General features: G+C 33.6%; 2 protein-coding genes across 2 annotated transcripts in view; both read right to left on the bottom strand.

The window, feature by feature from the left end:
* Positions 1 to 793: 793 nt before the first annotated feature.
* Positions 794 to 23,785, bottom strand: part of LOC128175631 (uncharacterized) — a 62,110-nt gene continuing 39,118 nt past the window's right edge. The window contains exons 8-15 of the mRNA XM_052841403.1: positions 23,102 to 23,329; positions 21,090 to 21,184; positions 20,676 to 20,808; positions 20,136 to 20,308; positions 7,752 to 7,827; positions 6,062 to 6,439; positions 5,075 to 5,446; positions 794 to 2,356 (exon numbers count right to left, since the gene is read on the bottom strand). Of these exons, the coding sequence (XP_052697363.1) occupies positions 1,974 to 2,356; positions 5,075 to 5,446; positions 6,062 to 6,439; positions 7,752 to 7,827; positions 20,136 to 20,308; positions 20,676 to 20,808; positions 21,090 to 21,184; positions 23,102 to 23,329 (1,838 nt within the window). The 3' untranslated portion in view covers positions 794 to 1,973. The remainder of the gene's footprint in view (positions 2,357 to 5,074; positions 5,447 to 6,061; positions 6,440 to 7,751; positions 7,828 to 20,135; positions 20,309 to 20,675; positions 20,809 to 21,089; positions 21,185 to 23,101; positions 23,330 to 23,785) is intronic.
* LOC128175634 (uncharacterized) lies at positions 9,835 to 15,786 on the bottom strand. Its single transcript, XM_052841406.1, has 4 exons — positions 15,721 to 15,786; positions 14,449 to 14,788; positions 14,242 to 14,366; positions 9,835 to 11,361 (listed from the first exon to the last, which is right to left on the bottom strand). Exons 2-4 carry the CDS (start codon positions 14,786 to 14,788, stop codon positions 10,126 to 10,128), a joined length of 1,701 nt encoding a protein of 566 aa, XP_052697366.1. The 5' UTR covers positions 15,721 to 15,786; the 3' UTR covers positions 9,835 to 10,125.

Here is a 23,785-nt window from a genome sequence, read left to right as displayed (position 1 = left end):
TGAATTTCGTTTTCTATACTATTTTTACAACAAAAAGTACAAATTCGCTCTTCAACAGGTTCACCATGGTATCTACCCGTCTCAATTTTCAATGGTAAAATCCCACATCCAAACTGAGCCAGAATTGAACGCAATTGTTGAGGCATATCTAAAACTACATTATTTTCTCTACCAAAAACTGTTTTAAAAAGTGCGTAAGTACGTAGTTTTGGAATATTGCTCATCTCGCTGTTCCAGAAATTTGAATAGAAGAAGTGTATTTTTGATTGAACTAAATTTGTGTCTACTATCATTCTAGAGTCAAAGTAGTAATCTAAATCTAAACAGTGAAAAATTTCTTTTAAGGTCAGACGACACGTTCCTCAATTTTAGATAACTTTTTCCAGGAATTTGTTAATGGTTTACTACTACTTTGACAAGGTTTCTTGCAAAAAATTAGGGTACCTTACCAGGCATTTCTGCAAAATACTTGAGTATGCAATTTCCTATATAATCTTCTTGAAAATACACTTGAATTGCTGATATAAAAAGAAATACATGTACAGCACAGCGAATTTCACTATATAAGAATTATATCTCCGCCGGGGCGAGGTTTTGAACTCACGACCTCTTGAACCTATACGCTTCTGGATATGTGCGGCCACGGTTCTAACCACTCGACCATCTAGACAAGTCACCAAATCCAAGTAAATTTTGAACATTTTTAAAGTAATTATAAAATTAATATTTTTTATTGGAACTCTTTATTAGGAGGAGATAGAAAAAAGATTCTCGAGGAACGTGTCATCTGACCTTAAATCACTACATCAATTATTCCTACATCTGTTGTAATCAATTTCAAATACATTTCTTGTGATCCGTTCATTGTCAAAGGATAAAACTCTATTCCAATATCTAATTACATTAATCCAACGTCTATTGACTAGGTACCCATCCAGTGTCTCCATAAATTGACAAAGTTGGCGCAAAAACGATGAACTCCAAGAAAATAACGAATAGCTCTATTTTGAATATTATCTATCGATTGAAATTTTTGAACCCCCAGACACTGGATGAATAGTCCAAAACTGGAATGACACAAGAGTAGAATAATTTCTCGTATGAGTTTAACCTAAAGTCTTTATTATTATGTATTGAGGAAATCATCTTCCCAAGAGCACGTCCCCCTGCTTTAGCTAGCCTTTCTCCATTTTCTATAAAGTTTTCCGAGTAAGTAAATGTTATTCCCAGATACTTATAATTATCAACTGTTTCTAGTTTATTAGACCCAATAGTAAATTCAAAATTCGTCGCTCTTGCCCTACTTTTTCTAAAATGCATACATTTTGACTTGTTGGTGTTTATAAGTACTCTCCAACGTCTACTCCACTCATGTAATTTATTTAACATACATTGTAAATCTTCTGTAGATTTGGCTATCAAAGCAATATCGTCTGCGTATAATAACATGGATAATTTACGATTTCTATATCGATCTATTCCTACATCTAGATTATTAATTTCCTGAGCAAGGTCATTGATAAAAATTGAAAATAAGGTTGGAGATAATTATCACCTTGTTTTACACCAGTTTTACAATCAAACCAATTTGTGAGGACACCATTAATTCGTATACATGATTCTGAGCTCTGATAAATATTTTTTATCGAATTATACACTTTACCATCTATGTTATTGATTAACAATTTATATAACATCATATCCCTGTCGACAAAGTCGAAACATTTTTGTAGATCAATAAATGCGACATAAAAGTTTGAATCGTTAAGTATTAAGCTATTCAAAGTAAATAAGTGATCCTCGCATGACCTATCTTTTCTGAAACCGTTCTGTTCTTCTGCTAATACGTCGTTCGACTCTAAATAACACACGATTCTTTTGTTTATAAAAGAACTGTAAAGTTTACTGATGCAGGACAAGAGGCTCACTCCACGGTAATTTTAATATATATTTGAAACATTGATAAGCAATTTTTACGTTTCGATCAGCAGAACGCCAAAGAAAAGAGACGCCGGGCTATCCGCTGATCCATTTTCAACTCCAATTGAGACTTCATCATTAACGGATAACTCTAAAACAGCCACTGCGGAAGTGTCGTCAAAAATAGAATGGCGTCCATCGGATCTCGTCTCATACGTTTTTACTCCATTGACTCTCAAATTAGTCCGAACAAGTCCCCGATTAGCCTCTATGTTGTAAAGAAATATGTAAATTCCGTCTCGATCTGCCGTAAAAATACCAGTGCTACCCGAGTAACCACGGTGGGAGTTAGAATAAGTTTTATCAAATATAACAGGTGTTTTCGAAGAGCTTGAGGACAGGTGAGCTAGAAATACTGGGTGATTTGATTGAATTGCTGCAAAAATAAATAGATAAATATCACATATAAAGTTTCTTTTAAGGAACACAAATCGTGTTTAATAATTATTTACATGAATTCAAATCAGTAGATTATTTAAAATTTCATGTTTATTTAATATTAAATGTTGTTATCATACGTTCATGTTAAGGTATCCGATCCATAATATTCCATGTTCAATGAATTGGGATGCATGACAAATATGTATAAGGCATAATACTCAGTATACTTGGACATACTTTTCAGGGATGGGGTAATTGAAAGAAGTATTTGTAATTGAGTGTAATTAATTACATTTTTCAAAGTATTTGGAAGTTATTTGTAATTGAGTCTCCCTTTAATTACAAGTAATTGAATGTATTTAAATACATTCCAAAATTATCATGTATTTTCAATTACTTTTCAATTACATTTCAATTACTTTTTTCAAGTTAAAAGTTTAAAAATGAGTCATATTCAGTTCAGTTCTTCATTTACTTTTAGCTTTAAGCAGTACATTTTATCAGTACAAATATATGCATGTACGAGATATAAGGTTAACAGGAGAATGACATACAGTTTTTTTATGATTTAAATTTTATTTATTTAATTAAATTAAATTTAATAATTATGTTTAAGTTGCATACCTGTTTTAAATGGATATTTTAAATGGACTTGTGTTTATACTCTAATTAAGTGTCTTATTATGTTTGATGTAATTATACAACATGACACTCTACACCCCTGCGAATGTGTTCGGAATGTTTTCTTTATCGTTGCTAAGTAAGTAATAAATCCAGAGGTGCTCGAATGAAAGTTCACGAGACTTCACCAATATTTGTTCACTTCCTGTGAAATTTCGAGCGGAAGTATAAGTGATCGGATAATATTCTCAAAATACGTAAGTACTGGTCGTTTTTCATATCATATTCTAATGTGATTTATGTTAAAACGGGAAAAGCTTTCAAGATGTATGTCTTATTTTACCATCTAGCAGTTATTTATATTAAACGATAATATTCAGAACAGAGTTATCGTTCGTGTGCAAACACGTGTAGAGTGGTTGAAAATATAACCATTGGGTTGCTTAATAAATTCATAGCCATGTTTGATGCTTGTGGTGTGCAATACCATGTTTTAAAAAAATAATGGGTGTCTGTTTTGCATTAAAACTTAGTATATCGAGCCATTTTCAAGGTACTGCATAAAATGGTATAGTCTGTTTCACTATTGATGTTATTACTAGGTCCGGCGCGGATCGAAAATTAATCCTCAGGAGGGATCTCTTTTAAGCATGTTAGTTGTTGCAACAGCAGACAAAAACTAATTTTTGTATGGTCACATTTCTTTCTAGAACACATTTTATTCACCAATTAATGAATATAAAGTTTAAAATCAATAAACCTCTAGATTTTATATTTGACTACTATATTAAGAACCTAGATACATGAACTGTGAAATAGACTTTATACACGAGGTACGATTTTTACTGCGAAACTGAAATGGTCAAATAAAACCACGTGGTCTAAAATTTGAATAACAATAACATTCGCAGGGGTGCTCTAGAAAAGGTCTAATTTGTTCAGGCCTGAAGCCCTCTCATACCAAAGAACAAATGTAGTATGGACTAAAAGTTTAGTATGAAAATTCTTGTTCAGAACCAATTACTAGTATGAACCCAATGACATTGAATTTAGTACCCATTGTAATGGTTTTATATTATTTTAAAGCAAAATCTTTAAATAATGATTAAAATGAACGCAAACCTTTCAAGACTTTACCATGAATGTATATATTCTTAAGATATTAAAAGTAATTGAAATGTATTTAATTACATTTGTCAAAGTAATTGAAAGTAATTAATCACATTTGAAAAAATCAATGTAATTGTAATTGCAAGTAATTGACAAAATTATTGAGGTATTTGAAAGTAATAATTACATTTCAAAGTAATTGACCCCAACCCTGATACTTTTCATGTTTAAGTATCAGTATGTTAGAGTGGAATGTGTCCGAATAATTGACCTTTTCCTGTTATCGAGGAGTTGCCCCCTTTGCTTTTATTCTATAAAATTTAATTCGTAAAAATCTATACGGTATAAAATTTGTTTTAAATAGCTCTGACTCCTATTCCTAATGATTAAATGCATCTTTCCACCAGAGCATTTATTGATACTCTTAGTATTTACTTTTTTATTTTAAAAAATGTGCTTGTCCTTATAGACCTTAATGCAATCTTCGTTTAATTATTACTGCTTAGTTAATGATATTTTTGAAAATTTCTCTTGATTAATTTTTCCTATTCTAAAATGCTTTGAATTAATATAATAATTTAATACATGATTGATATTCAAGGTTAGAATAATTAGGTCCTAATATGGATCGGATTCCTTAAATACTGAAATCTGAATGGTTTAGACGCAGATTATAATCCGTTCTATTACCCTCAGCGTTATCAATACACTTGGCAACGGGTAACACAACGAATTGTTACATAAGCGTACGGTTCGAAATAAAATTCACGTCAAGCAGTAACATATTTTTTTAATTTAGACATTCAGTATAATAAAATGAATAGTGCATGTTTGGGAGAGCCACAGTTAAATTTGAAAATGGTTTTCTCGGGGTGTCAATTTCAACTGTTACCCTCCCAAACAAGCACTATTTATATAATGTAAATGTTGCTAAGCCTTTATATCTTCATATAAACCATCCCAGATATAAAACTTTACCTACCACTTGAATTAACCAGCTGCCAGCCCGCAAACATAGAATTAGTGGTCATTGTTTTAGCATCCACGTACACATAATCGCCAGCATACAACCACCCAAAACTCATGTAACTACTACTGTCATACAGGCTACTACTGTCAGAGTCAACCCATACTTTTGGTTGAGAGTTGCCATTGCTGAAGACAAACTTAGTGTAGAAATTCGGAGATCCATTAGCTGTAGCCGACATCATGAAAACGTAAAGACCAGAACGAGGCGCCACGAATCTTCCGGTGGAGGTGGAATATGCGCTGTGTGTGTCTAAGGTTTCGTTGTCAAAGACTATGGTACTGCCAGTAACTTTTCGTGATAGGGACGCAAAAAACGCCGTATCATCTTAAAATAGAGAGTGTATCAAAATCTAAACTATACGAGATAAATGTATGCATTAAATATGTATATGTCATGTATCATATCATATGTCAATTTCAAACAGTTTTGGTCTTTAAATTGAAACTTTACAAATTTCTAGCTTTGAACATCCATATTTTTCACTTAGCCTTGTCGTTGTTAAAGACTGTGACATTAACAGAAAATGTGAGTGAAAGGGGGGGGGGGAGCTGTTTTGTCTGTGTAAAGAAAGAGTCTGATTTTATACTTCTTGTAGTTCATAAGATTGCCAAATGTAAACCACGAAATATTTTCAATATTTTTGATTTATAAAAAATATTTTCAATAGATTAATCTCAATATCTAATAAGATCATGATATGCCAAATTGTGACAAGGAGCACACGACCGATGTGACCGGCCAACAGGGGATGCTTACTCCTCTTAGGCACCTGATCCTACCTCTATCTTTTTAGAGGTCCGTGTTCCTCTGCTTTGAATTTGTATTTCGCTATAAGGATTTTTGAGTTGGTTGATTTTGTTATTGTCATATTTTATAATAAACTGTAACCATATCAAATTAATAGATTAGATTATTTGATTTAAAAGCTGAAATTCAAACCAGTTTTGTTGATCCTCCAGCCTGAGATCATAGTATGCATTGCTTGTGCGCTTCCCATTGTGACATTGATATTAACTTCATCGTTCAAAGTGAGGTTGAGAACAGCAAAAGACGTTGTCGTGTCGTAATATGAGGGCGCTTCGTCGGCCCTTGACAATGCTTGTTGTACGCCATTCACAAGAAGCACGGCTTCTGTTCTTTGGCCGTACGTCTCTACGGTCCAGGAAAATACATACAGCCCGGGGGTGGGTACAGTGAACACCCCTGTGGTGTTGTCGTATCCCCCGCCGACGTTTGTAATCACGTGGTCAAAAATAACCACAGCGTTATTTGTAGGACTGTAGGCGACAGCGTGGAAGGCAACGTGATCTGGCATTACTGTATAAAAAGTAATATGCAACTTTACGCCCAAACCTACTACAAAACAGAAATTGTGATTCTTATTTTTAGCCGGGCTCTGCTGAAAGCAGAGTCCTGGCTATAGGCAGGCAAATCGCCAATGTTACTATAAATAGCACAAGTAAACAAAAAACCAAACAGCGTCAAGGTAAAGCTTCCGCTATACCAAATAGTTACACAAAGAGCCACGTTTTGTCAAAAGTGTTGGCATTTTGTTTCTTTTTTTTTTAATTTCGAATGAATTGTCTATCTTTTTTAGTTTTCTTATTAATAACGTATCTTTAAAACATTAGTATGCATTTTGGACACATACAATGCGCATGAATTTCCATGAACTACTTTGCTGCGCGATGAAGAAATGGGGATTGAATATATAATGCTTGTTGCAAAATTCAAGGCAGCAACTGTTGAACTTTTTAACTTCTACTGGACAGACATATTTTTTGTTTATAGCCGCTTACAAAATTTGGTCGCTCTCTTTGCCGACATTAAAAGCATGAGAGAGAGAGAGAGAGAGAGAGAGAGAGAGAGAGAGAGAGAGAGAGAGAGAGAGAGAGAGAGAGAGAGAGAGAGATTTTCAGTCTTTACTACACAATATGCATAAAGACACACCAAAAGAGCCCGGCTTTCAGTACTTCAGTACTTTGATTTTCTTTAGGTTACAGCACTAGAGCCAACCATCAAGAAATTAGTTAAATACTTCCCTAATTACAAAATTAATGTGGGTGGCAATGATATTTTTTTCCCGGAAAGGTTATACATGTATAAGGATAAACATTTTTGTGTGTGTGATGTCTTATACAGTATTTAAGGATTGTAATTATTAAATTTTGTTAAATCAAAAGTCTAGTCTTTATTGCTGATAACGTCGTTTTATATGTATGAATACAAAATATCTGTTGGAAAAAAGATATTAAAGATTACGTTTACCCAGAGGCGCAAAAATTCACCTATTAGGAACACTAACTACCCATTGTACATTGTAACACTACTATCGTAGTGCTATTTTCACGTTTAAATAACATGGTCAAAGATCTACTTTTCATGCTTATGACCTTTGAATGTTTATTGAAAAATCCGTCAAAAAGTTGTTCATCCTTACCAAGGTATTTTTTTAATTTCGAAATTATACCCACCTTCTAAAAATGATAATACATGTATACAAAAAATTTGAAGTGTGGAAAGCGAAAAAATATGGATAGCTTTACTAAAACAATTAAAAGATTTGACTTTATTGCGTTATTCATTTTGTTTTAGATGATATTATGATAATAAAATTAATGATACTTACGGCAATGGAAAAGTTTTAAGTCATCTAAAGCGATATCCGATGTAAAGCCGCTTCCCCTTCTTCCAGTTACTTTTACCTTAAAAAATTGTAATTATTTTAATGAATCTTCCATCCATTTCACAGTTGTATAAAAATCAATTCAATATTTACTGAGAAGCTACGTGTACATTGACTTGCAGTAAAGGTTTTAACACTTCATCATGTTATACAGGTCATAAAGGAAGTCAATGTAGTGTCTGAATAAATAATGAATTGATTTTTATATAACTGAAAACTGGACAACTGCAATTGTTGGTGGTTGTGCTACTGCACAAAATCATTTTAATTGTCAATTATAGTATAGAACTATTCAGTTCGTGGAATATGTAGCATTTGAGCTACGTTACAGCTGTTTTCAAATAAATGCTGTATTTTTGTAAGAAAAATATCATTAATATGATGACATGACTCGATTAAAGTACAAATCTTAAGTCTTATAGAAAAAACAATTTAACATTAATAAAAAAAACTTTTGCTGAGGCAATAGGTTAGGACGTTTTCGAACATGTCGTTAACGAAGATACTGTTTATATTTAATTCAATTTTATAACTATGGTAGATATGAGAAATATTTCAATACAGGAATTTCGGTGTTTGAAATTAAAATATCAAATAAGGCATAGGTAAACTAGAGTAACGATATCATTGTACATTACATATCAATACTGCTTTGGAGTTTATTAAGGCATCTTGATCAAGGTTTAAAAATATGGTTACTTAGTTGTTAAAGTACAACAATGTCAGTTTCTGAAAAAAATTGAAATATCTTAAAAAATCATGTTTTCAGCGATAATTCATTTCACACTTTAGCGTAAATTTTGATTTTGGGCATAAGACACTGAAATATGAACAAGAAGCAAATTGGCCTTAACGGTCACCTGAGTAGTATAAAAACCATACACAAACTTGTCAAGGAGTCTCATATATGCATTTAATTAGGTTTCATTCCGGAGTAGAAAAATTATAAATTTGTAATGAAGACCACCTCTTAGCCTGAAATCATTAAAAAAGAACTATGAAACCTATAATTTTGGCAAAAAACTTAAAGATCTGGTCTACAAAATCATGAATTCAGTTTTCCTTTCAGGTGTGTGGGAGTAAAGAAGATACTTTTTAAACATTATATGCATTAACACCTATACATCCATTTTGGCCCCGTCCTAAAGTCAAAACCCACACTCCAGGTGACATAAAATTTAAAATTTTAGTAGAGGACCTTCTGGTAAACATAATTATGAAGTCAGTTTTTCATACAGATGGGTGAGAATAGAGAAGAAGATTTTTAAACATTATATGCATTAACACTATATTGCCCCCCCCCCCCCCCCCCCCACCCACCATGTTCTGAACCCCTGACTCAGGGGCCGTGAATTTCACATTTTTGGCAGAGTGGACATCATAACCATGTATTCAGTGTTTTGGAGATTTTTTAAAGATTTACTACATTTTTACTATATGGCCATATAGTAGATGCCTCACATCAAAAATGGTAACAATTTGACTTGTAGTTTTTAAGAAGATGTTAAAAATGTAAAATTTAAATATATCCTAATTCTAATCCCTCTCGTCGTGGTCAGAGTAATGGTTAAGTATTGGGCTGAAATTGTTACCCCAACTTCAACAAGAGAGATTCGAAATTTACCTTCTCATAATATCTATATGCTTTTTTATATACCATATACCATATATATAATATATATATATATAAATATATACTTTTTTTTTTTTTTTTTTTTTTTTTTTTTTAAAATTCCATCTCCTATAATATATCCAGTATCGTGTATACAAAATGTAATCAAATCCTCAGCCCTATCGCTGCGTCTCACACGAATGAGTATTCACTGACCACTTCTCGTGGGATTTGACTTACGATATAAATATATCCTAATTCTAATCCCTCTCGTCGTGGTCAGAGTAATGGTTAAGTATTGGGCTGAAATTGTTACCCCTTTCAACAAACAAGCTCAAATTATAATTAAACCATTCATTCGTTACACCCTCTCCTATTCTTCCCAATACTCAAAACTAAACAAAACACAACATATTAACTTGTCATTATATTTAATTATCAACATAGCATTTGAAAAGCTGCATATACATATTTATTACTACACAAAATTCATAAATTTGATGATTGATATCCACTCATGAAATACAAACATAGAATGAATATACTTTACAGCCCTTAATACATCATTATCATCATAAATCATCTTAACATATTAAATACTTGGAATACACAAAATTGCTCACAAAACATATAAACAATCAACTCTCAGTCATAAAGGTTTGAAGCTCATATTCTCCCCAAAACTAAAATATCTTATCCTGATCTCTACAAAAATGGTTTTAAATTTGAATCATCTCCAAATTTTAAGAATTTTCTCTCAGCGTCTCCTTCCCGAGATGCAACCCCTGCCAGTGCTGTCCCTATGACTCCCCTATCAGCAATCTTTGAAATTCTAGAGTATCTTTCGAAAGTGGATTTTGTAGCCCAACCGATATGGTTCATAATAACTCCAGAAGATTGATCCAACCCTGACAAAGCTAAGGATATTGTACAACCTGATCTTAAACTATGTGGAGTTTCCCCTTGATCCACACCTAACACTGCAAGGTAGTGTTTCAATCTAGTATAAACTACTGACGAGGATAAAGGTGCATCCAAAATCTCCTTACCCGAACGGCTCAAAGGCCTGAACAAGTAACCAGAAGAAATGTCAATGCCTAATGACTTCACTCCTACAGCATATGTTTCTAAACCATGCACAGGACACACAGATTTATCATGAATTCTAAATATAGTAAACTGATTCACCTGACCGTTTGACAAAGTTTTTCCTACCATATGAGAAAAAAGCAAACCTTCATTATCTGGCAGGCACTTCACCTCTTGAGCAATACATTGTCCTAAATCATTTGCTCGATCTCCTGCAAAAAACTGAATTTTGAAAAAAGCCTGATCCCTCAAGTAAATAAACCTCTTATCCACCCCCAGACTTCCTGACTGCAGATTTTCATCAATATAACAACAAATAGCTTTTAATTTTGACAAAAATAAAGGTTTTGCCTGTTTTGGAACAATGTGTGCTATTGACTGCACTTTTTTGATTGCCTTCAAATATTTCTTTACCATAGGGGCACATGCAGGATTACCCCCATTCAAATTCCTATCCCAATCTTTTCCCAACCCTAAATCCTCAAATACTGTTTTCAACTGACCGATCAAAGACTGAACTGTTCCAAAAGCTAATCTCTTTGGACATGAACATTCACTAACATCAGACATCTTCCCTAAATATCCACAATGAATATCATGAACCTTTGTTTTCCCTTTCTTATCTTTAAATATCAAAAACATTTGCACATGATACGGGGTAGTCTGCAAAATATCCACATAAAATTGTTCTCTGACGAACTTATTGAATTCTTTCCCTAAAGATGACAGTTTTTTAGCATAACTAGAATTATCTACCAAAGAATACAAATACTGGAGACGGTTTTCACTAAAATAATCAAAACTCTTCAAATTTCTTGTAAGTGAAGACCTTTCATCCTGTGTAACCTCCACCTACAACGAAAAAGATAACCTTCCTGCAATTAACTTCCACTTTAGACCTACCTTATCTAAAACAAAACCTTGTTTTGAAGGTAATTTTAGGACCCCTGTATCTCCCTTATTCCCAAGAACAATAAAAGATTCTACATATAACCAGAATAACGGCCACCATACTGGAGTGGGGACAATCTCAGGAACAACAACTGTGCACTTTCTAACCCTCTGACTCTCTAAGAATTTCAACAACACAGATATTAAACAAAATGGAGGAAAAACATATGGGTTGTCCTCTAAGGACACATCCTGTGAGAAGACATTAATCCCACTTGACAATGGAGATGGACCTTGTGTAAAATGCCTTAACTTCTCACCTCTCTCATTCAGCAACACATTTGAATCCAGAGCCATCAAATCTACCGAATGAGGGCCATATGCTAACTGAATCTCAGACCATGATTTTTCAGATAACTGACAATCCTGAAATGAAAGAGACCTAGAAGGCCCATCTGCCGCATTATCTCCTGATGGAATGAAATGCAACTTCAAATCTACATTATTTTTCTCTGTGAAAACAAAAATGCTCTTCATAATATTGTTAAACCTGACATCCTTACCTCCCTGATTTTCCCAAACATGAACCAGAGCCTTATTATCTACATATGCATCAACCCTGTGATTCTCTACCTGCTTACCCAAAGACAACAAAGCATTCAATAAAGCATCTCCCTCTTTAAGATGGATAGGTCTTTCATCATCTATGCCCCAGAAATCTCCAAACGACTCTTTCTGACTAAAAACTAAAGCTCCCCACTTATAACCTGACGAATCTGTTGCTAAACTAATCTGTAAATGCCTTTCACTTCTCCAAGAAACAAAACCATTCCAGTTGTCTAAAAATTTCCAAAATTCAATCTCCTCTCTTAAAGCCCCTACCACCTCTACTCTCCTGGAATTTCTTTCCGCCATCCCAATAGCCCTATGAACCTCCCTAGAATAAAGCCTGGAAGCAGGAACGACTAAAACAAACGAAATACATTTCCCTGCAAACCGTTGAAGGGTTTTTATGTCTACACTATCCTCACTCAAAATGAAATCTCTCAACTCAGCAAACCTATTTCTCTTCTCCTCAGGGAGCAAAAATGCTAATTTCTGAGAGTCAATCAATAGACCTAAATACTTCAGAATTTTTGTCGGAATCAGAACACATTTTTCAAGAGCCAAAAAATACCCTAATCTTACTAACAACTGGCACACAATATAAATGCTTCTAAGTACTAGAAGTTTTTGATTCGTAAACAAAGACTTTCCATGCCACTCTGAAATCATACGGTCATCAATGTACTGAAGGCAAGATACACCCAATCGCCTACAATAAGCTGTAGCAAAATAGCCTAATTTCTGATATATGTATGCACTCAACTTAAAACCAAATGGAATTGTATTATACACAAAAAACCAACCGCCAAATTGAAAACCAAAATAAGACTTTGACCTTTCACTAACCCTCACATGGTCATACCCAGACTTGTCATCTACAGATGCCATAAAATGATTCCTACCAACTAATCTTGGAACTTCCTTCAATGTATCAAGCTGAAAAGGCTTATCCATTACCCATAAATTCAAAAATCTTTCGTCGTGACAAAGTCTAGGTTTTGTATGTTCTACTGTAAGTGGAAGTATCAGATGAGGTGGAACACAATCCCCAACCTTACCCCAAACCAAAATTGTACCACTTTTAATCTTCTCAATAATAGTAGAAGAAATAAACCCCCCGAAATGTCTACAACTAGACGAGTTTGGAAAATATGCTTCAGGTGGGGTTGCACAATCATAATTTTTTCCCTTGAAATTTCCCTTAAATTTCCTAAAATAATGTTCTACATTAACCCCCTCTCTTAACCACTTTCTTGCTTCCTCATCCAAACCCATTCTCTCCCACTCATCCAAATGATTATGAATATTTCCTGCAACAAATTGTCTTGGATCTCTAAAATATATATCTTGTAAACCTACTTCTAAATCATTTTCAACAATACTCTCTGCTAACAAAACATTCTCTGGAGGCAGAACAAACTCTTCTCTGTAATTCACCCAACACTTAGAAATATCCAAATCTCTTCGAGGTATATCTAAAGGAGAAAATTCTAAAGCTTCTTTCTCCCACTCTGGAATATGAGGATGAAAATGAAACCTCTTACATCTCATGGACTCACTCTAAAACATAACAGAAATATTACAGAGAAAAGTTTATTCTACCCCCAGCCGCGTGAAATAATTCACTGAAAGGTTAGTACCTTTGGCAAGAGGAAAATAAACAACAAAATTTGGAAAACAAAGTCTTCTCATACAAATTTCCATAACTTTCCAACATTATTAAACATCTTATTCCTTTTTTATTTTTGGACATGCTGCAACAAAATGACCCTTTTCTTTACAAAAATAACATACCCTTGGATTAGAATTTTGACCATTTCGAGCTCTGTTACCCCCTCTCCCCTGCCCAAAACCTATGTAACCTGGCATTGGCATAGGAGGAACAAACCCCAAAGGGAAATTATTATACATTGGAGCTAGATAAGGAAAAGATGGAACATTACTAACATTGGTTTCCTTAACCTTCTCTTTCTCATTTTCTTTATCATATTTTTTTCCCTTAACCCATTCAGCAATGGCGGTAGAAATCTTTCTATCTTCACTAGACCCTATCAGTTTCAAACATAAGCCACACACATCCTCACTTTCTTCAAAACGCCTGCATGCCTTAAGAGCTTTATTAAAAAACTCTGCATCCTTATGCCCCTCACACTTTGCAACATCAACCAGCATCTCCAGTGATGCGATAAGAACATGCGACGGTGTCAACTTCGGTCGAGCTGCCAAAAGGCGTACCTGTCGGATTGCATCATCCACCTTCTGTTCTCCTGACTTAGACTTCAACACCGATACGTTCTGCTCCAATCCTTTCAGTCTATCTTCAAGATTGGCCGCACCATCCCCGTTACCAGTACAAGGACCTACATAAACCACAAACTCACTTCAATGCACTTTTATTCACAAAATCATCAGAATATAATTCAACATATAAACCTTACTTACCACTGCTACCAGCAGCAGATGGCGCTATCTCCGTCAAAACCTGACCCTTGGGTGCTCCCACATTATTTGCATGCAAAATTGAAAAATGCATAATCTTCCTAACCAAATCCACTGACTCCTCCTGACTCAGGATGATCAACAAAGACTGGATTGTCTCCCCTGTAAGTCTGTTGAATTCTACTTTCAACTCTTCCAACGAATATTTCTCTAATGGATGATCCTTCTTCAACCTTGCGAATGTATCTATCTGCATCCCAGGTTGATTAGACTTCAATTCCATAATCACCGGCAACAAGCTCTTCCCCAATAATGAATGCTTTGGCTTCAACACCAAGGTCATCTACAACATAATTACACAAATTATTCCCACAATAAAAGTTCCAATATAAATTTTTTTTTTTAATGCACTTACTAAATAAAACACACACCTAGCACGTCAATAAAAGCTCTAATATGTATATCTCCGTATATAAAATAACAAAACTGCATACATAAACAGACATGTGCAGACCAAGTAAATGCGAAACCCCATGCAGCCGGCTAAAACCGCGCATGAAAAACGTGCTACATAACACTGTACCTATAAGAATCGCTAGCCCCTTCTCAAACCTCTCTTAACACTATTAAACAAACACAAAGTTTGTAAAATTCACACACAAATAACAGAATAACACCCTGTATATCTACAAAAACTCTAATATGTATGTCCCAATATCAGTTAACAGAACTGACTACGTAAAATAGACACGTGCACGCCAAGTACATGCCAACACCCAGTTGGCTAAAACCGCGCATGAAAAACGTGCTACATAAAACTGTACCAATAAGATTCGATATCACGTTCTCAAACCTCTCATACTATTAAAAGCCAATATTAAACAAACACCAAGTTTGCAAAATGCTTACACACACAGAATAATAAACGCACACCCAGTACGTCTACAAAATTCTAATTACCAAATACGTAAAACAGACACGTTATGTACACCAAGTACATGCCAACACCCAGTTGGCTAAACCAAACGTGCTTCAGTAAAACTGTGACATAAAATCGCTAGCACGTTCTCAAATCTTTCATAAAACTATTAAAAACAAACACTAAGTTTTTAAAATGCCTACATAAAACGCACCCCAAACACGTATGCAAAACTTAACTAAGTTATAAACAACCAAAATATATATACTATATTTACAGTTTTACACACATAGAATGAAATTAACCAATAGCCAACGCATATAATAGGTTACAAATATAACATTACAGATAATTACCTCGAGAATTTAAAGGAAACTCCTGGCCGGCAAAAAGCAAGCAAAGCGTCCGCTCTGATCGATGCGTCTCACACGAATGAGTATTCACTGACCACTTCTCGTGGGATTTGACTTACGATAGTTAATGCACGACGAACGACGCACGACGACGGACGAAAACGGATAGCAATAGGTCACCTGAGTTTACTGAGGTGGCCTAACAAACTAAAATTGAATTTAGTAAGTATGAACTGAAGAAATGTCGAATAACATATCTGTTTGAAAAATTATTCTTATAGTTTGAAATCCAACAAGACGCCCATGGGCCACATTGCTCACCTGAACAGCAGTTCCTTGTAACGTTCTATTTCATAGCAAATGCTTTTTCTATTTTAAACATTGAACCCCTTTCTGGGGCCCCAGTATTGGTCCGAAGTTTATGGTTGGCTTTAACAACATAAATAGTAACATAGGAATAAAAATGTGTAGCATTGCGGCGGGACCACACGTACACAGCCTGAAAAACTGAACGTAGAAGAGTTCCACATCGAGAGGAATAACTCTCAGACTGTACATAACATCAAGAAAGATAACTCTTGGTTCCACTACATTAGAATTTACATAATTTGAGGATGCTTTGCATAGTAATCTCACAAACTGTAGCATTATAGTTCTCGAGAAAAACTTTTTAAAAACATTTTCAATATAACTTTTTATGTTAAACTTTGAACCCTCTTGGGGCCCTTGTATTAGTCCAGTGCCAAAGCGTTATTAATTTGGAATCTACATTATTTAAGGATGCTTGCATAGTAATCTCACAAGCATTATAGTTCTCTAGAAAAAGATTTTTAAGCATTTTCACTCTACTGGTACTGTATCAGTTATCGGCTAAGACCAGTTATCGGCTAAACTGAGGTTTCGGGTTTATAGCACGGGACAATCCAAGATTTTTTAATTCAGTGGTCTTTTTCGAATAAGGAAAAGTAAGTTTGATTGAAAACGTTTTTGAATATGTTTTAAACATGAGCTTAAACGATCATTGTTTACCACTGATTTTACATCTTTGCACTTTCAGCAGTGGGGGAAGTGACGTAATAAGTCAAAAATAGAATATTACCACTTTGTTATACGTTATTATATCCCTTCTTTGATTTGGCATATAATATCAATACATATAACATGTATAAACAAAAGGAATTCATTAATTTCCGAGAGATTCTTAGCGCAGTTGAACGCATGATTGCACAATAATGTATTGAATATGTGTACGATTTGGTGAATTACCGTATGATAATAAAAGAATAATTAATTGAGTTTTGTTTATAATGTATCACAACCCCGACTACTTTAGTCTGACCCCACAAGGGACATAATTCAAATTTCATTTAGCAGAGTATAAAATCAACATGTACAGGAATTTAACTATGTTATTATCACGAAGCCGATAACTGGTACAGTAGGTCGTAAAAACTCGGCAAATTCGGGGCCTGATAAAATTCACAAAACAAGATGTTTGCAGTTCTAAACAATGATATAAACTAAGAGATTGATAAATAAGGAGTTCATTATTTAAAATATGGCAACTTTTATCCAAAAATATAAAGAACTAAGAAAATTCGAAAAGAAAACATTAAATTTTAGCCGATAACTGGTACAGTGCCAGTATATTTCTATTTTAAACTTTGAACACCTCTTTGGGCCCCAGTATTAGATCGAGGGTCACGGCTTTTATGATTTCGAATCTACACTATTTGAGGATGCTTACGTAGTTGTCTGACAAATTGAAGCATTGAAGTTCTCGAGAAGAAGATTTTTAAACATTTTCCATATATACTTCTACATTTAACTTTTAACCTATCTTGGGTCACCAGTATTAGTCCAGGGGTCACTATTTTGAAACTATTAAACCTACATTATTCAAGGTTGTATGCATGATAGTAATCTCACAAACTGAAGCATTGTAGTTCTCGAGATAAAGATTTTTTAACATGTTACCTTTATATTTCTATAATAAACTCAAGCTTTGACCCCCTCTTGGGGCCCCAGTATTAGTCCGGGGGTCACACTTTTACCAATTAAGAATCTACATAAACCAGGGATGCATGCATAGTAATTCCACAAACTAAAACATTGTAGTTCTTGAGAAGAACATTTTAAAACGTTTCCTTTATATATATTTTTTTAAATGTTTAAATTTTTAACCCCTCTTGGTGCCCAAGTCTTTGTCCAGGAGTTAAATTTTTACAAAATAGAATCTACATTATTTAAGGATGTACATGTATGCATAGTAATATCCTCAACTGTTGCATTATAGTTCTTGAGAAGATTTTTAAACATTTTCCTACATATGTTAATCTTTAAACCCCTCCTGGGGCCCCAATTTTTGTTCGGGGTCGCGATTTTTATTATTTAGAACCTTCAATATATATACAATCTTTTGTGTAAATATTGGCATTTTTGGTGCAGTGGTTCTTGAGAAGAAAATTTTTAAACATCTTTCCTATGTAGTTCTATGTTAAAATTTGAACCCCGCCTTGGGCTCCAGTTTTGGTCCGAGGGTCACGATTTTTACAATTTAGAATCTTCACTATACATATCAAAAGTCGGAACGGCCACAAAGGCGTGGAGCTGACATTTTCTTTAATATATGTACATGTATCATTATTTTAAATTTCTGTACCAATAGTCGTATATCAAATAATATCAGAATTAAAATGTTTTGTGCAACTAAATTCGTACATTTTATAGTATTTATTGCCAAGCAGACAACATTCAAATACATATAAAACATTGGTTCATTAACAAGAGTTCACAATAGCCCTCGCCATGCACCGGGACACATCCGTCCTCGACCAGGGTAGAGATTGCTGCACGCGCTGTCTGGGTTAGGGCGTATGTACAATAAGTCCTTAAATACCACAATATGCAACTATATTTTTAAATGCAATTTTAACATCACCATGTGATTGTTTACTCAGTATATTTCCTTTTAAAATACGTAGTGATGCATTTGTAATACAATGAATCATAACTCATCATGGTTACCAAAACCGAAGAAATTTCAAATTTCAAACATAAATTATCTTCTTTCTGCTTTAAACAGTCTTTGAACAAATTTTGCGGGTTCATTATTTGTATAAAAGGGGACCACATTAACAGTGTTTCCTTAATTATATTAAAAATACTTTTTTTTAAATTTTATTCCCGTGTGAAACAAGATTACATATGATATAGTTGTTTACAAATAAATCCACGCAACGTGCGTTGATCTGCAGTATCTATAATGCTCCATTTAACTAGATGCAACATTGCAACAAAATCTCAAGATAAATTTATCGCTTACATTTATTTTGGAGACCGTGTCCGATAGCAAATAAATTTGCATATTAATTTTTTTTTTATCGGCCACGGTATCCAAATAAAATGTAAGCGATAAACTAGCAAATATTTAGTGAACGTTTACACCTTATCGTATTCATCCGTCATTTCTTGATTAAACAACCTTATATACTTATGCAATGAGTTGTCAATAATCAGGGAGACACAGTTAGGTTTTTTGGTGCACAATTAAGTTGAATAAATGGAACAAAAGTCATGTAAACATTTTTCCTATGTATTTCTATGTTAAACTTTGAACCTCGCCTGGAGCCCCAGTTTTGGTCTGACGGTCACAATTTTTACAATTTAGAATCTTCACTATATATACAAGCTTTTGTGTAAATATTGGCATTTCTGGTGTAGTGGTTCTTCAGTAGAAGAGTTTTAAAACATTTTTCCTATGTATTTTTATGTTAAAATTTGAACCTCGCCTGGAGCCCCAGTTTTGATCTGACGGTCACGATTTTTACAATTTAGAACCTTCGCTATATTTGTGTAAATATTGGCATTTCTTGTGTGGTGGTTCTTGAGAAGAAGATTTTTTAAAATACACACCCTATACTCACTGTCTCGCAATTATCTCCCTTTTTGAAAAGGGCTGTGCCCTTTATTCTATAAATTTATCATTCTTTTTCCATAAGGATGCTTGTACCATATTTGGTTAAATTTGGCCGAGTGGTTTTTGAGAAGAAATCGAAAATGTGAAAGGTTTACAGAGGGAAGGACGACGGACAACGGGTGATCAGAAAAGCTCAATTGAACCTTCGGTTCAGGTGAGCAAAAACTGTCTCATATTTTTCATAAGAAAATATCGTACTTAAACTGCCTTTTAATTCATTAATGGATTTATTTGAGACAATTTGAATTTGAAGGATATCAGTAAGGCAACAGTCAGATATTTATTGTGATGTCGGTCTCACGCTTCGCTCACTAATATCGGACTATCAAAACTATTTTTTTAGCGTACAAGAACAAAGGAATGATGTCACATCAGTGTTTTAAAGTGCATTTATATATCGGACAATCATTCTCTATATTTCAGTACATAAAAATCATACCATTTCTGCATTAGCCGGAAGTGATATAAATCCTTGGTTCCAATCGGAGTTGACATTTCCCGACCTTGACCATCTTCCGACTTCTGATCCAGATTTTTCTTCTATAATGACATCTAATTCGCCCATATCTTCTCCTCTCATATGATAATAAAATTGGAAGCAAGCATATGTTGCTAAAAATATATAACATGACCATTAGATAAGATGTTGATTATATTGTTCCTTTTGTTACGATCTGTAAATCGAAACATGCTAATGGATTTTATTACCGTTTTAGACTCTGGGGTAAACATAAACAAGTATCGAACAAACAAATGTTATATTTCTTTTGATTTTTATTAATTTTTAATCAGCTTTCTGCGTATGACATCCTTATTATTTATTTTTTCATACTTTAGTTTAAGTTTTCTAAAACAGCGTAGTGTGAAGGGCCTATAAAGTCAAGTTTGGTATATATATTTTGGCACTTGCATAGATTTAAATTCGTTGGGAATCAGGGTACCTGTAAGGTTTAGGTATGCTAAAGATTAAGATACTTGCTTAGATTTAGATTTGTTAAAGAAATTTCCATCACTCCTTCGTCTCCCTTGGACCCGCCAGATGCTTCTGTATACACATAAAACGTCCCCTCTTTCGCCGAGTATGGTCCGGTATTATCACTAGGTGTTCCTCTCTAAAAATGGTACAATACATGATGAATGATTACCAAACAAAAATATCTCTGTTTACGTCTGAATTGATTATACTTCTGTAATTAGACTTTTAAACTGCATTTAGATATTAGAAGATTATAGCTAACATGCATTATTGTTTCAGAAATATTCTAAATGACTTTTTCGCTAAACTGATATATAATTTCACTCACATTAATGAAGATGTCATATAAAAACCAAACATGTTTTTGTTTTATGTTTTAAAAGAAAATACCAAATAATTGTAAATAATTCAACATACACTATGTCTTTTCCATTTCATTTTACCATAATTAGTTATGGAACACGTTTTAAGATCTGTTTCAAATGAACAGGAATATGAAACGAAAACTTCACCTGAAAAAAAAACCAACCCATTAAAAATTGTTAAATACTATCACAAAAAAATGAATAAAATCTAAAATGTTTACTGTTTACGTCTATAAGTTTTAAAAGAAATCATCAGAATATTTTGACGGAATCCACTCTGAACTTAATAGTTGTGATTTTATTTTTAATAGCTTAAACAAAAAAACCGTACAACCACCCCCTTTAAAAACCCAAATATCATAGTAAATGAAAAAAGCATATAGAAAAGTAAGTCAACTTTCATCATATATGTGACAATAGGTTAAGATGCGTACATAAATTGTTATCATATAAAACATAACATTATAAAACCGGGAGTAACAAACCCAACTGTAATTGAATATCAACAGAAGTAAGTGTGGAATTTTTGTTATTCATAATCTGAATGTTTTTAACATTGAATGAACTAGATGATAACCAGTGCAAGCGCTGGAATTAACACTTTACACATTTTTATCATATAATGCTTTTATATGTTGAACCATATTTTTTTTTGTATTTTCTTTGTCCGATTTATTCCTAATCTTATTCTTTAAAATTGAAAAACGTCAGAAATATCGTTATTTTAGTGCACCCGTGAAAAGGTGTTGGCTGATTTCATGCAATTATTGTTGCAGAAAATGAACAAGATGTAATTTTGTTATGTTTAAACACACTATTATATTTAACCGTTGTAAATTTTTGACATTTGATTGAAGATTTTTGACATGCAAAAAATGACGTCATAATCGCACTTGATTTCAAACGGCGAGGAGTTTCCCGAAAGTGACGGAGTTAGGGTAGTGACGGAGTTAGGGGGCTATGCGATATACTTCCTATTGAAATAAACAATAAAGTATAAATATAATATTTTCCCCCAAAATAATGTTACCTTACGGGTTAGAGCAATTACGGGTTAGAGCAATTACACGTCTGTAAGGGCATTGGAGTCCGAAGTGTATTTTTGGTAATTTTAGTATTGATGTAAATGAATTTTCATTGGTTGGGAGGGGGGAAGGGTCTGGACCTATCACTCTCACCCATTTTCTAAATCCGTGCACACGATTATGTACATGTAGGCACACAGAAGCAAATCTAAAGCCGGCAACCGCCGCGGAGAGCGGGCATAATTTAATTTTGTTTGTAATAATTATATAGACCATAATGATTATACTTTCTATGACATGAAAAGTAAAAATTATTGATTCACACGCAAACAGTTCAACCCCAAATTGCACATAAAGTGCTGCTCATGTGTTATTATCATATGGGAAGGGATCTCATCCTTCAGTTATGAAAATTATAATTTTTAAATGTATTACTGAAACTTGCATGTGGCCTTCATTTTTAATTAAACTGGTACAAAACAGTGTTATTTAGGGGCAAACACTTAGTTCGGGTATTACTGTCTGATGACAGCATCTAGTTAACTTTTTGTATTAATAGAAGTCCGATCGAAGGTATCCGCCCGCGATGCATGATGAACCCGTCCTACACTTTTCATTGAGAAGTCAATCACGTTCTTGGTTTACTACAGGTGGGTCTTTGTACCATTTTCTTGAAAATTAAAAAAGGTAGACATTTACATGTTTTATCAGTATACAATGTACGTTCTTTAAAAATAAATGGTATGTTGACCCACTCTGTAAAAAACTATTATAGTCTGAACATCCGATTTCAGTAGTATTTTGTTGCTCAATTAGCATATTCATATTTTGATGTCTTGATATCAATTAAATATAAGTCAATTTTTGAAGGTTTTGGCAAAACTGAATGCAAATGAACTTATGCTTAATGAATGTAATATAAGTAATATTTGTTAGGGAAAAATTAGCGAATGATTTGTTTAAATTCAGGATTCAAATACTAGTACTTTATATCAAAGACATCTTTTTAATATATCTGCAACAACAAATTTAACCATACCTGAGCAGTTTGAAGTTTTAGTCAAAAAGCCGTCGTTACATACACAACTAGTCCCATCACAGTACGAGTTTTCGTCGCAATCTGATTTGTTTCTACAAGTACATCTTACACCAGCCCATCCATCTTTGCACAAGCATTCCCCAGTATCCTTGTCGCACGACAGAGATTTATTTTGATCACAGGTACAAGTTTTTTCACATTCTACTCCATAGGTAAAAGATGGACAATCTGAAAAAAGTCAACATTCTAAATAGAAAATATATATATTTATATAATATAGATACTTTATTTTCATTAATGATAATTGGTATAGAAAAAAGGTAAAATGTTTTATTACAAATATGGATTTCTTTTGTTCTTGTTTCTTTTAATGTAAGTAAATTTAATAATGCGTATTAAATAATTAAAAGATTACCAATGTACAAAATATATGGTGGTACTACCATAAGATTTATCAACATCCTCCTCCATACAGTTAAACTCGAATTCTCGGATAAAGCGAAGTTTTTTGAGTAAAAGTCTTTTACTGATGATATAACGGAATTCGGATATAACGAATATACGGATATAGAGAACTGATTTTGAGACCCGTAGAAGTGAATAATGATGAAATTTACCACCTTTGTACTGATTTTCTTTACAGTTTAAAAAATACTACAATTTAGCAAAATAGTTTGAATGAAT

Source organism: Crassostrea angulata, chromosome 3 (assembly GCF_025612915.1).
Source record: "Crassostrea angulata isolate pt1a10 chromosome 3, ASM2561291v2, whole genome shotgun sequence".
NCBI classification, from domain to species: domain Eukaryota; kingdom Metazoa; phylum Mollusca; class Bivalvia; order Ostreida; family Ostreidae; genus Magallana; species Magallana angulata.
The sequence above is the reverse complement of the archived record's forward strand: the minus strand, read 5'-3'. Positions and strand labels throughout refer to the sequence as shown.